Source organism: Ranitomeya imitator, chromosome 2 (genome assembly GCF_032444005.1).
Source record: "Ranitomeya imitator isolate aRanImi1 chromosome 2, aRanImi1.pri, whole genome shotgun sequence".
Lineage (NCBI taxonomy): Eukaryota > Metazoa > Chordata > Amphibia > Anura > Dendrobatidae > Ranitomeya > Ranitomeya imitator.
Genome location: NC_091283.1, coordinates 424,853,690 through 424,868,410, shown reverse-complemented (window position 1 = coordinate 424,868,410; position 14,721 = coordinate 424,853,690). Strand labels below are relative to the sequence as shown.

At 49.1% G+C, this 14,721-nt stretch overlaps 1 protein-coding gene across 3 annotated transcripts in view; it reads left to right on the top strand.

The window, feature by feature from the left end:
* CSE1L (chromosome segregation 1 like) overlaps positions 1 to 14,721 on the top strand; it is a 111,454-nt gene that overhangs the window by 31,254 nt on the left and 65,479 nt on the right. For all 3 annotated transcript variants that reach the window (XM_069750824.1, XM_069750825.1, XM_069750826.1), the window contains exons 18-19: positions 1,056 to 1,153; positions 1,233 to 1,383. In XM_069750824.1, the coding sequence (XP_069606925.1) occupies positions 1,056 to 1,153; positions 1,233 to 1,383 (249 nt within the window). The remainder of the gene's footprint in view (positions 1 to 1,055; positions 1,154 to 1,232; positions 1,384 to 14,721) is intronic.

Sequence of the window (14,721 nt, the reverse complement as noted above, 5' to 3'; positions counted from 1 at the left end):
TAATGACCTGCGAAGTCCACCTGCCATGCACTAATGAATGCTATTCTCGCTCTCTTATGTTCTTTTGTTTTTTTCCCCGACTATTTCCAGGGAGGTCTTTACATTTCTGAGACTTGCTTAGGTAGTTTTGCCATAAAGTGCAGTATACAAGCGAAGTAATGCAATAAAGGTGCAGATTTTAAAGAGATGTACTTTTACATTGACGACCTTTCCTTGGGATAGGTCATCAATGTCTAATCGGCCGGGGTCCGACACCCTGTACCCCAGCCGATCAGCTGTTATTTGTGTCGACAGCGGCCGCTGGTTGGAAGTAGTTTCTTGCGGAGCTGCTCTGCCGTCTAATAGTGGCCAAGGCTTGGTACTGCACATCCGCCTCCTATTCAAATCATTAGGAGACAGATGTGTAATACCCTACGGTGGCCACTATCAGAAGATGGAGCAGCTCGGCAAGTGAGTAGTGGTGGCTGGAGACACCAATAACAGGTAATCGGCAGGGCTGACAGGTGTCGGCCTATTAGACATAACCTATCCTTAGGAAGGATCATCTATCTGTCTAAAAGTAGTGGCCAATATCTTTAAAGCTAGGGGCCACCTAGTTCCAACATATTGAATTAAAGCGACTTTTGGGTCTCTGCACACAGTTTTTTTGGAGGCTGTAAGGAACTGAGTTTTCAAGTGGAAAACGCTTGACGAAACGAGGAATCTTTCTTTTCTAAATGCAACTTTTAAAGAGTGTTGTTATTTTTTGGGGGGACTGAGGCATGGATCACAGCATTTCTCTTGAACACTTCTTAGTTTGGAGTACATGCACTTTTTTTTCCCACCAGGAATTTTTCAAAATCTTAAATAGAAAAAAAAAATGCTGAAAGCGTTGTTTAAAAATAAAACAAATTATCAGGAGCCTTTTTGGAGCAGATCTGCTCCAAATAAAACTCCCCATAAATCTGTGTGCTTGTACCATTGTGCACTGGTAAAAATGCTTCCTAGGACACAGTGGCGGCAGCAGAATACATGTGGCACCCACTTCATTACCTCTTCCATTTTCTTTTCTGCAGCAATCATGAGAAGCTTCTCCCTGCTGCAGGAGGCCATAATCCCGTACATCCCCTCTGTCATCCCACAGCTAACGCAGAAGCTGCTGGCTGTCAGTAAGGTGAGTGGCCATGCATGGTGCTGCTCAATGACAGACCTGCTCATGCACTGGACTTAACTATTTTTTTTCATGTTTGTAGAACCCCAGCAAGCCGCATTTTAACCATTACCTGTTTGAGTCCATTTGCCTCTCGGTAAGGATCACATGCAGGGCCAATCCGGCTACCGTTTCCAGCTTTGAAGAGGCACTGTTTATGGTTTTTACAGAGATACTCCGGAATGATGTGCAAGGTGAGTGGTGAATGATGGCTCCTAACACTGGACAGGTGAATGAAAATCTTGTTTAAAGAGTGTATTAAAGGCATTGCCTTATTAGTTAGTGGGGAAATGGAAAAACAACAAATGAAGCTATATTCTTACTGGGCTCCATCACTGGACACTCTGTGGTCTGCATCGGCAGGAAGTCGTCACTGTTCAAAACATGAGCAGGATTGCTGGTACTGGTGATTAGCTGCCGTGGTCAGGTGTCTAAATCGTTGCAGGATTGCACATGTTGCCTATGATGTGCTTCTGTAGACACATGAGCACTGCAGCCAATCATAGATCCTGGCAGTCCTGCCTGTTGCACTGAACGTAAACCACTTTCTGCACTTGTAAATGCAGAGCATGTGGCTGCCTTAGCCAAATCCAGTAGGGGAGTATGGCTTCATTTTTGTTTATTTTATGGGTTTTTTTTTTTAACAAATGGAATAGTAAAATGTTTATTGTGCCCAGACAACTTCTTTAACAAAACTTGCTAATCGCAGGGATTCTTGGAAACTAATGAAATTGGTCATATTCCGATCCAACCAAGGTCACACTGCTTCCTGTTCTTAAAGGGAACCTGTCACCCTCCCCCAGGCTTTTGTAACTAAAAGAGCCACCTTGTACAGCACAAATGCTGCATTCTGACAAGGTGGCTCTTTTAGTTATGATGCCTGCACACGCTGAAATAAACGTTTATAAAATGTGCCCCCTCATACCCTGAAATCGCAGCTGTGACACTGGGCCTCTGCGCGCCGTGCACCGCCTCCTCTTGCAGCATTATCGTCCCTGGCGCCTGCGCATTGTTTTTTTTTGGGGGGTGTGCGCAGTTGCGCTGCCCTTTGTACTTACAGCGCAGGCGCAGGGGACGATAATGCAAGAGGAGGCTGCACGCACAGGCCCGGAGTGACAGCTGTGCTGCGTCTGATTAGGAAGGAAAGACCCGCCTCCCTGGCAATTTCAGGGTATGAGGGGGCACATTTTATAAACGTTTATTTCAGCGTGTGCAGGCATCATAACTAAAAGAGCCACCTTGTCAGAATGCAGCATTTGTGCTGCACAAGATGGCTCTTTTAGTTACAAACGCCTGGGGGGGGTGACAGGTTTCCTTTAAGCTGCATGTCCATTGAGTTTTGTGATTGGCTGCAGCAGTCAGGTGACTTGGGGTTAGCTAGTTCTGCTAATAAAATAAACAGTTTTTCATCACTGAGGTTTTCCAGTTTTATTGTATCACCTACTGGATTTTTCTTCTGATTAAAGTGCCTCGTCCAGGCTTCTGTAAAGTTAAGGTTCTGCGAATATGTAGTAGACTGTCAATTTCAAAACCTCTACTAGCTGTAAGTGGTCTTGAGAATAGTAATCTGTTGCTCACGTGGATGTATAGCCTCGGCCATAAGTTTAGGCATACCTGTTCATGCAATGGTTTTCTTCGTTGCTGTAATGTTTACCGTGTTTTTTGGACTATAAGACGCACCCCAAATTTTCAGAGTGAAGCTAGGGAAAAATATGTGTCAGTTGGGGGTCCGCGTTACAGTTTAACTTACCGGGGGGGGGGGGGTGTATCGGCACAGGTGGAGGGGTGGTCACAGGGGTTGTTCGGTTGTCCAGGCTGGTGCGGTGGCCTCTGGGAATTTCCATCCCAGGCTGGTGCGGCAGTGGTGCTGCTCTGGTGCTCCTTTGTGGGGGGTGGGGCGGTGGGGCCCTGCCAGCATTTTGTGAAAGCCCGGAGGCCCCCGCAGATCCAGTGCTGTGATGCGTTGGCCTCCGGGAAAATGGTCGCCAGGGGCAGCGCATGCTCAGATTCAGATCTCACTGGCTCCGCGGGGGCCTCTGGGCTTTCACGAAATGCCGGTGGAGCCCCACCGGCTCACAGAGGAGCACCACCACCCCACAGAGGAGTACCACCGCCGCACTAGCCTGGGAAGGAAAGCTGCATCGCCGGACCGGGATCATTGCAATAGTATTTGTAAGTATATTCCGACCGTAAGACGCACCCCTATTTTCCCCCTAAAAAAGTTTTTGGGAAAAAGTGCGTCATATGGTCCAAAAAATACAGTACATTGTAGGTTCGGACAGAAGGCATCAGAACCTCAAAGATGTTCAATCCAGAATTTGTTAAACCTTGGACTACTCACAGTACCCTCCTCCTTATTACTCTGATCGCTTTATACCCCTCTCCTCCAGTTTCATCAGGTATGACCTGAAATCGTTTCCAATGAACAGATAAGTCCTGTCGAGTTAATTTGTGTAACCACTGGCCATCAGAATGTGCTTGCGATCATTTGGTGTGTTCTGCAGAGGTCATGTTGGCACACAGCTCTATACAATGCTGAGCCATATTCCACAACTGCTCTGCGTCGGAACATGTTAAGAACAACTCAGCTAAGTAAAGTGAAACAACTGGCCATCATTACTTTTAAGATATGACTGTCATTCAATGCGGAAAATTACTGGGACCTTGAAGGTATCCTCAAGTGCAGTCATGAAAACTATCAATCGCTATGATAAAACTGGCTCTCATGAGAACCTCAACAGGAAAGGAAGACCAAGAACAACCTCTGCTGCAGAGGACAAGTTCCTCAGAGTTTCCAACCTCAGAAGCCACACTCACATCACCTCAGATAACAGCCCTCATAAATAATGCACAGACATAAAGTAGCAGACACATTTCAACATAAACTGCTCAGATGAGACTGAGAAGGCTTTTATTGTGAAATTGCTACAAAGAAGCCACTACTGAAGACCACAAACAAGAAGATACTTCTTTGGGCCAAACAACACAAGGACTGAACATTAGATCAGTGTAAATCTGTCTCGTGGTCTGATGAATCAAATTTGAATGTTTTGGTACCAACCACCATGTCTTTGTGAAATGCAAAACAGGTGAGTGTGTGGTGCCCACTGAACCATGGGCTGGTGACAGTGTTGGTTTATTCCAAATCGAAAGCACATTACCCAGAGTGATTACCACAGGGATCTGTGAAGACTACCATCCCATCTGGTTTTCACTTAGTGGGACCATCATTTGTGTATCAACAGGACAATGTCCCAAAACTCACCTCCAGGCTATGCAAAGGCTATGTGACCTAGAAGGAGAGCGATGTGAGATAACATGGCCTCCACACTCACCCGACCTCAACCCAGCTGAGATGGTTTGGAATGGGTTGGAAGCAGGAAATAAAGGGACTGGACAACTACATTCAAAATAAAATTGTTCCCAAGGGACTGAGAATTAACATCTTTCCCTCTCCTCGTATCAGGAGCCCCCAATTACTGACAGCCTGGTACAAAAAATCAGTTGAGTTTTCAGTGAGGTTTATGAAGAGAAGCGCTCATTAGAGGATTCAACTAAAAACTGAATGAGCAAATTGAGAAACTGTTGAAATATAAATCGGAACCTGACTTTAACAGATGGGAAAATATTTTACAATCATCAGTGGAAAAATTCCAGTCCCTAATAAAGGAATGAAAACCTACACAATTTACCAGGGATCTGGCAGAATTTAAAGAAAATAGTGTAGTGCTTAAAATTTCACAGTTCCATCAGTTGAAGCATCGTCTGACGCTGATACATCAGATACCGAGAGGGGCGAATTATACTGTAGGGCTAACCCCCATGGTAGAGGGAGATACTCTAAATCCTGATGGAGACAAGCGGGGAGGCTCTAGTAAACAGATGGGAACATGGAAAGACACATTTATACCATCCAATGGAAACAGGCCCTCTTTCTCTATCGCCTTTCATTGGGGGACACAGGAACCATGGGTGTATGCTGCTGCCACTAGGAGGCTGACACTATGCAAATAAAAAGTTAGCTCCTCCTCTGCAGTGTACACCCCACCGACAGGAAGTAGGATCTTCAGTTTAGCTTAGTGTCAGTAGGAGGTGGACACGGGTCTTTCATTAGACCCTTATCTACCTCAATGTGCGTCGTTTCCTTTCAGGTTTTTCCGGAGGGATACAGGGTGAACAGTCACACCTGTAGTCCCACTATGCGGACTATGAGTACGGCGTGTACTGCCACCCCGTATCCTCATAGATTCCTCTCCAGGACCAAGATCCTAGCACACAAGCGTGCTCAGAAGTCCGGTCCTGGCTCCGTCCCCCACCCACTCGCCCACCAGAGCCTGTCGGTCGGAGGAGACGAGGACGTCCATCAGCTCCGTGGACGTCTCATTCCTTCCAGGTTAGTACCGGCGGGGGATCTTTAGGTGAGTATTTTCCCGCCCCACCCTGTGGCTTCCCTGGATCCCAGAAATAAAAAAAAAAAAAAAAAAAATCCTATTTAGGGGGGTTTTCTGATGCGAATCGCATCTCTTTTCAGCCGCGCCACTTCCGTGTCCAGGCACGCTATCTGCGTGGCCTTGCTCAGGGGGGGGGACATTTCCGCCTCGGGTCCTGCAGGCTTCCTAGCCCCAGCTTCAGCGCGGTGGCTTCGGCCCTCAGTGGCTCCCCTGCTCCGGCCGCTGTTTGCGGCCGTTCATTTCTTTTCTGCGTGGTGGCTTTGCGTCGCATCGCTCTGGCCGCTGTATGCGGCCGTTCTTTTCAGCGCGGCGGCTTCCCAGCCGCCACATCGCTTCGGCCCTCTCTGGCTTCCCTGCTCCGGCCGCTGTATGCGGCCGTTCATTTCTATTCAGCGCGGCGGCTTTGCCGGCCGCCGCATCGCTTCGGGCCCACTGCAGCTGCGTCCCTCTGGCCGCTTACAGTGCTGCTCATCCTCCCTCAGCGCGGCGGCTTGCCAGACCGCCACACCGCTTGGGACCTGCGGCTGCGCTACTCCCGCCGCTGTAGGCGGCCGCTCACCATCGCCTTCTGCGGCGCACGGTTCTCCGCTGCGGCCCTTCCATGCCGGTCACCGATCGCTAATTTAGGCCCCGGCTTCTGCCTGGGCCTACTTCCGGTGCCGGACTCCGCCCCCCTTCCTTGTTCGTCGGGCGGGCTTTTCTCCCGCCCGACAATTTCACTGAGAACCGCCTTTTCTCCTCCCACCGGCGCCATCTTGGGACTCCTGAACCACGAGTCCCCCCCTCCGGAACAAGAGAGTGAGATAGTACAGTGGTAAGGTGTGCAGGCTTGCAAACAGAGAGCTGTGAGTTCGAACCCCAGCAATGAAAGTTAATTTTAAGCAACGCAGATCGATCAAGATTACGGCAGCAGGCCTTACCACCCTCCTGCCTAAGGGTCTATTTCTCGCCGGAGGTCCATACCATCTAGCCGGACAGCTTCCTCCGGATTTCGTCTGCCGTAAGTAGCTCTGCACCGCAGACTGACACTCCGCTATTTCTGTCCTGCAGCAACCCGATTGTTCCCACCGCCCAGGATCCCCCAGCCGATCCGCCCCAGAGTGATACCCATCCCAGGCTGGGCCTCCTCTCTGTCTCAATCGGTGGCCAATTTAACAGGGGTGTCTCAAACCCTGGTTTCCGTGCTGGATCGGTTACCCCTGCAGACCCCCGCAGTAGCCACCGGGTCGCAGGAAGCTCCGTCCAAGCCTTCCAAGGCTAGCTGCAAAAGGTCCAGACAGGAACGCCGGTCTGAGTCCTCTTCTCGCTCCATCTCGCCACTCGGTCCTCCTCTGCGGTCGGCGTCCTCCCGATCCTCATCCGCTGAGTCAGGCGAGGCTTCTCTGATGCGCCTTCGGAGGATAATTTGGGGCCGGATTCGAACCAAATCGCTAACATGAGGGATATGGTTCAAAGCCTCATTGGAGCGACCAATCAGACCTGTGGCATCGAAGATTCCTCTACGAAACCCGCAGATCAGGCGGTTTCGTTTAGACGGTCTAAACTACCTCCCAAGGTATTTGCTCCTCATCCTGAATTCGAGGAGCTTCTGGCCAGAGAGAGCGAATTCGACCAGACGTTCTCAAAGAGACAAGCGTCTTGGAGTCTCATATCCCTTTCCTCCGGATCTCATTGCCAACCGGAATGAGAGGCGTTAGAGAACGACCTCTCCCCCTGTGGATCCGTCGACCGCTAGACTTGCCGCCAACACAGTCCTTACGCTGTCCAGTGGGCGGCTCTGAAAGATTCCATCGATAGGATCATGGAATCCTTCGTGAAGTCGGCCTTCGAAACTGCCGCATCATCCCAATGCCCGGCTTTGGCTTCCTCATGGGTTTCGAAGTCTGTATCTGAGGGGCTAAACAACTCCGTTGGGGCATTCAAGCTGGAGCTCCGTCAGGCCGGCTGGCGGAACTTGCCACCCAGATTACTCATGCCGGGGAATAATTTGTTCCCGGGACGTCGCGTCTTCTGCCGCACGGGCGCCCAGTAATGTCGTTGCCAGCTGTCGCACTGTTTGACTCAAGAGTCATCGAAGAAGTCCCTCACTAGCCTGCCTTTTCAAGGTTCACGTCCTTTCGGTTCCAAGCTGGACCAAATTATTAAGGACGCCACTGGTGGCACCAGTCCCCTTCTTCCCCTTAGGCGGCTACTTTGGTCTTTTCGACCTTTCTCGTAGTTTGCGGCATCAGATTCTTCTTCGCAACTGCAGAGGCCACAAGAGAAGAAGGTTTTCTTCGGCTCACTCTTCCCTGGCGTGCCCGCTACTCCTAAGGTGGATTCTCCAGGTCCAGGACTGGAAGTTCCACTTAGGCATGACCCACGACTAGACCCCAGCCCGTTTCTCAGACTGGGCAACCGTCTCCTGTTCCTCAGGGACGTCTGGGTCTCCTCAGCAGAGGTCGCATGGGCCAGGGCACCTGTTCCCTCTAGACACAAAATCTTCTTTTCACGGTCCTGGGATCGTTTTCTTCAAATCCCAACCTACGAGAGACCCCGCTCTAGTCCCGGTTTTTCTTTACTGCCATTGTTTCCCTCCTTAAATCCGGAGTAATCGTTCCCGTCCCAGAACAGGAACGGTTCACAGGCTTCTCTTCGAATCTTTTTGTACTGACAGAGAACGACAAGGGTCGTCCCAGTCCAGATCTCAATTTGCTGAACAAGAAGTTTCGTCGGAGACACTTCAGGACGATATCCCCTCGTTCAGTAATCGCTTCCATGGAGGCTCAGGAATTTCGGTTTCAGGCTCCCGAAAGTCTATCCATCTTTCCCGACATTCTAACTGTTGCGGGTGGCTCGTCAACAGGAAGACGTTCCGTCTTGTTCAGCGCCTCGTATCTCCGGGCATGTTCTTCGACACTTGTCGGACCAGAGTCTTCCTTCCCGAAGACAAGATATCCCTCCTTTGTCAGGAAGTTCACTTGCTCCAGGGTTCTCGGCTCCCCTCCTTTCCGATGGGCCTTAAAGGCCCTAAGGAGGTTGGTTGCAACATCGGAAGCAATTTTCCCTTCGCCCGTTTCATTCAAGACTTCTTCAGCAGGCTATTCTATCACAGGGGACAGGTCTGTCTTCTCCCTGCATCGTCCGATCCGGTTTTCTCCCGGGTCAAATGGTTCCTCAACTGGTGGCCGAGGTCACTTCTCTTATCCCAGAGTAGATCCTTCTCAGCATATCCTTCCTTCCAGTTCCCTGGCAGGTGGTGACGACGGGCGCCAGCCCGCTCGGCGGAGGCGCGGGGCTTTGTCTCCTGTTCTTTCAGGGTTGTTGGTCGGCGCAGGAGTCCTCTTTGCCGATCAGTGTTCTCGAGTTCCGGATCATCTTTCCGTCTTGCCTTCACTGGGTAAGGATTCTCAGCAGCCTGCCAATTCGAACCCAGACAGACAATGACACAGCAGTGGCATACGTCTACCACCAGGGGTGGACTCGGCGTTCTCTGGCCTCGGCCGAGATTCCAGGATCCTCCTTTGGACAGAGGCAACGGTCCTGGTGAGCTCCGCAGTGCATGTCCCCGGCGTGGACATTTAGGCCGCCAACTTCCTCGGCTTCGAGGGCCTCGCGGCAGGGGAATGGTACTTCAGGAGGTTTCCCGTCGGATTGCTCTTCGATGGGGGACTCCAGAGGTGGACCTCATGGCGTCCCGATTGAACAGGAGGTCCCTCGGGTCGGCCCAGGGTCCCGTGATCCCCTCACAGTGGTGTTGACATTTTGGCCATTCCTTGGTCGCAGTTCCTGCTCCCCTATCGGTTCCCACCCCTTCCATTGCTTTCCAAGCTGTCGAAAAAGATCAAGGCGGGATGGGTGCCGGTCATTCTGATCGTCCCGGATTGACCCTGGAGGTCTTGGTTTGCAGACATCGTCTATCTTCTCGCGGACACCCCTGGTGCCTTCCAAACAGACCCGATCTGCTGTCTCAGGGTCCGATCTGCCACCCGAATTATCGGTCGCTCAGTTTAACGGCGTGGATGTGGACTCCACTGTTTTTAAGAGTGTCCGGCCTTTCGGCCCGGATGAGTCACACTATAATCCAGGCTAGGAAGCCTTCGTCTTCTTCCAGGATCTACTATTGTACCTGGAAGGCTTACTTTCGCTGATGCGAGTCCAACCGCTTTTCACCTATGTCCCTTTTCCCTGCCTTCCATTTGGTTTTCCTTCAGGCAGGACTGGATTCGGGCTTCGCTCTCAGTTCTCAAAAGGGCCAGGTTCCTGCGCTCTTCTTCCCTTTAAGAAGACTTTATCTCCTCAGCCACAGGTTAAGACTTTCCTTCAAGGAGTAGTCCACGCTGTCCCTCCGTTCAGGGCCTCTGTGGATTCATGGGATTTAATGGTTGTGTTGGTTGTTCTTAGGGGTTCCCCCCTTTGAGCCTCTCAGGGAGTTTTGCCTGTCAGTTCTATCTCGGAAGGTGGCTTTTCTCAGGTCCATCTCTTCGATCCGCCGCGTTTTTGAGTTGACGGCCATTTCCTGCCGTCCTCCTTTCTTGATTTTTCCACCAGGATAAGGTGGTCCCAGGCCTCCGCCTTCCTTCCTTTCTCGAGGTGGTTTTCATCTTTCCACCTCAACGAGGACTTCGTTCTACCTTCCTTTTGTCCAGCTCCGACTCATCCTCTGGAGCGATCGTTGAACAGGCTGGACCTCGTCAGGGCAGTGAGGATCTCCCTGGCTAGCACGGCCGCTTTCCGAAAGATGGATTCTCTTTTCGCCATCCCTGATGGCGTGCGTAGAGGCCTGACGGCTTCCAAGGCGACGATTGCTCACTCGATCAGAATGGCAATTTTGGAAGCTTACCGGGTCAAGCACAGAGGGCCCCCTCCTGAGATGAAGGCTCACTCTACCCGGGCAGTCGGCGCTTCCAGTGCGGTACGTCACAGGGCTTTCGCCGACGGCTTTGCAAAGCGGCAACCTGGTCTTCCATCCACACGTTTCGCCGAACTACGGCGGACTCCAGCCTGGGCAGAAGGATCCTGCAGGCGGCAGTGGTGAGTCCTCTGGCCTGATGGAAGTCTGTTTTTTCCCACCCCAGGGACTGCTTTGGGACGTCCCATGGTTCCTGTGTCCCCCAATGAAAGGCGATAGAGAAAACAGGATTTTTGGTTGCTTACCGTAAAATCTGTTTCTCGGAGCCTTCATTGGGGGACACAGCACCCTCCCAAGTTGAACAGCTCTGTTTACTGTCTACGTTTGAGTTCTTTGAACACTCTGAGTGTTTGAAGCTGTTAATCTGTGAAGCGCCATGGATTTTGTTGGCGCTATATAAAGTTTATTATTATATTATCCTTCTCTTTTACACGTTGCTTCTCCTACTGCTTTCTCACTAACTGAAGATCCTACTTCCTGTCGGTGGGGTGTACACTGCAGAGGAGGAGCTAACTTTTTATTTGCATAGTGTCAGCCTCCTAGTGACAGCAGCATACACCCATGGTTCCTGTGTCCCCCAATGAAGGCTCCGAGAAACAGATTTTACGGTAAGCAACCAAAAATCCTGTTTTTCCATCCTCCTCCTCACGTTCCTTTTTTTTCTTCTTCTTTTTTATAGAACAGAGAACCCCAACAGGCTACGACCTGAGACAAAGGTAGTGAGCACACAGGGCAAATTGTCAATCTAACATCTTATAAACTGAATAAGGAGTAGTTTGGAGTACTATAGAAAGGGATGAATTTCATTCCAACCAACGATTACAGCTGCTTTGTTTGGGTAAAGGATCTCAACATTTTTGGAAGAAATCTAAAATGGAAATTATTCTTTCATAATCGTATTAAAGAACAATGTCCTCAATTGGGGCTCTTGGATGAAGACATCAAGAATTTCCAAGCACTTTTGAGACTACTGCAGGAGAATAAAAAATGCACACGTGAGGGTCCCTTTACCGACCTAAAAAGGAGAAGCAGTCGTATGCCTCCTAATAAGGATTTCAGAAATATTTATATATTTTTGAAAGTGGTTGAGGATGACCTGTGTAAAATTCCTTGCAGAACTCTGAACCATGTTCCCAACCTGTCTGAGGGGAAGTCGCTTGCCCTTGATAACTTTGGAAAGAATGGAGATTTGATTATCAAGGCCTCCAACAAGGAGGGCAGTCTTCTATTGTTGGACCATCAGAAAGGGATGTTTATGTAATCTTAAATGACCCCAATACTTATAATGTATTATCGTCAAATCCTACTCAAACATTCACTAATGATCTCTTGGTTATTTTGGAGGCTGCCAGGGGGAAATACCTTATCTCTAAGAATGAATTTAAATTTCTTGTTCCTGAGGTTCCCTTTACCCCCACATTCTATGCGTTGCCCAAAATACATAAAGGCTTGGACCCACTGAAGTGGTTCCTTATAGTATCAGGCTTAGGATCCATCACACAAAATGTGGGAGTATACATTGACAAAGTGCTGCGCCCCTTCGTCACAGTCATCCCATCATATGTTCGGGAAACATTACATCATTTTACCCAGTTTGAGGCTGTTGTTATGGAGAGTCATGTCATTTTTGCCTCCATAGATGTGAAGGCAGTCTACAGCAGCATGACATAGGATTGGCGGCCACAAGACACTAAGCATGAGAGCGACTCAGTGTATGGAACATAACAGGTTCTTCCTGGATATTCTATCCTTTACCCTTGCACACAATTATTTTTTGTTTGACTGGAAGTACTTTCACCAGCAATGGGGCACTGCGATGGGGAGCCCCTGTGCTCCCACCTATGCAAATTTGCTCCTTTGCAAACTGAGAGGAAACTCTGGTCTGTGAAGACCAAGACAGATTGTGGCACCCCTATCTCGGTCTCTGGACCCAATACGTTGATGATATCTTTGTCCTTTTGTCTAGCTCAGAAGCTTCGACGGTTGGTGTGAATTTTGGAAAAAACACCGCGTCAAACATTCAAAGACCTGAAGGCCAACCTGGAACAGTCTTGGGTCATGGCTTCAGCAAGCACCATACGCCGAACAATAAACCAAGCAAAGCTTTATTGGCTAGGGCCAAGTAAGAATCCATTGCTGAAGAAAATACCTAAAAAAGGAAGAGTACCTTGAAAAACCACAATCCTTCTTGGAAAATGTTCTGGACAGATGAACAAAAATAGAGCTTTTTGGCAATGCAAAGCAACAGTTTTACAGATGGAGCAATGAGGCTTATAAGGAAAAGAACATCCTACCAACAGTTAAGCATAGTGGAGGGTCCATAATGCTGTGATGTTGCTTTGCTACCTCTGGTACTGGAGGTCTTGACCGTATCACAGGAATTGTGAAACTGGAGAATTATCAAGATATTTTTATTGCAAAATGTCCCGACCAGTGTAAGAAAACTTGGTTTGAGACGAAGATCATGGGTCCTCCAGCAAGACAATGACCCAAAGCACACAAACAAAAGTACACAGGAATGGTTGAAAAATAAAATATGGACTTTTAAAATGGCCAGCAATGAGTCCTGACCTCAATCCCATTGAAAATCTTTGGGGTGAGCTGAAATTGCCATTGGGAAAAAGAACCCTGCAAACATTCAAAAGCTTATAGATGGCTACAGGAAACCTTTAGAGGCTATCATCAATGCCAAAAGATGTGCAATCAAGTATTAGGGATGCCTTTATTGCTGCACATGCTGTTTATTCTGTTTCTATGAAATTGTAACTTGTAAGTTGAAAAACAATGTTTTATTGTATAACTTTTGACCACTAATTTAATTAAAAAAATCCTGAGGCTATAACTATGGTAGATTTCCATTTATTTCTGAAGATATCGTACAGTCTGTGCCAATAATGGTGAGCAGCACTGTATAATGCCACAACCTTCCCTTGCCCCTTCGATTATATCTGAAAGACCACCAGAGAGCTGAGGAGACGATGGGCAAGCACCTAGGTGATGTAGATATAGATATATATATCTATCTCTATATATAGATTTATATATATATATATATATATATATATATATATATATATATATATATATATATATATATATATATATATATAGATTCAAAGAAGCTTTATTGGCAGGACCAAATACACATCAGTTTTGCCAAAGCAAGTGTATAGAGGCAATAGGGATAGGGACTGAGGGGATGTTGGGTAGGAGCTGTGGGGGGAGGTGGATGGGGCAGATCCAGGTTGGGGGCTATAGTCCATGGCATAGGGGAGGTGGATGGGGCAGGTTCAGGTTGGGGGCTATAGTCCATGGCATAGGGGAGGTGGATGGGGCAGATCCAGGTTGGGGGCTATAGTCCATGGCATAGGGGAGGTGGATGGGGGCAGATCCATTGTGGGGGCTATAGTCCATGGCATAGGGGAGGTGGATGGGGCAGGTCCATTGTGGGGGCTATAGTCCATGGCATAGGGGAGGTGGATGGGGCAGATCCAGGTTGGGGGCTATAGTCCATGGCATCATAGTTCTCTTTCTCGCAGTCTATGGCATTCGCTCACATACCGCGCTGCTATCTCCACCGCTCTCTCTTCTTCTCCCAGCAAGATATATGTTTTCTCTTCCTCCTTCATGGTGATGAAGTCTGGGAAGAGATGTGAGAGTCTCCTGAAGTGAGTGTCCCTCACTGCTGAGTATTTGGAGCAGTGTAGCAGGAAGTGGGTTTCGTCCTCTATGGCCTCCTGGTCACAGTGTTGGCACAGTCTTTCCTCCCTGGGCTTGTAGCTCTGCCTGTGTCGGCCACATTCGATTGCCAGAGTGTGGGCACTGAGTCTATATCGGCTCAGGATCTGGCGGTCTCTGGGGTCCGGGAGTTTCTCCAGATATGGGGCCAGTCTGTAGTCTCTCTGTAGGCTCCGGTACATGGTCAGTTTCTGTGAGCTGATGATATCATTCTTCCAGTCACTGACATACCTCTCCTGGCCTTCATCTGCCATCTTCCTAATTCCGGCTTTTGTCAGGTTGTTGTGATTGGTGTTCTGCTCCGGTTGGGTTTGGCTGGGCTGTTCCGGGGGTTCTGGTTTTTCTGTTTCACCTTCATGTATCAGGGCTTTATGGTGATGGGAGCTTGGATTGCTCCTATGCAGGTGAGCCCGGAATGACAGCGCCCTCTTTAGAACTGTCAGGTGTAGAGG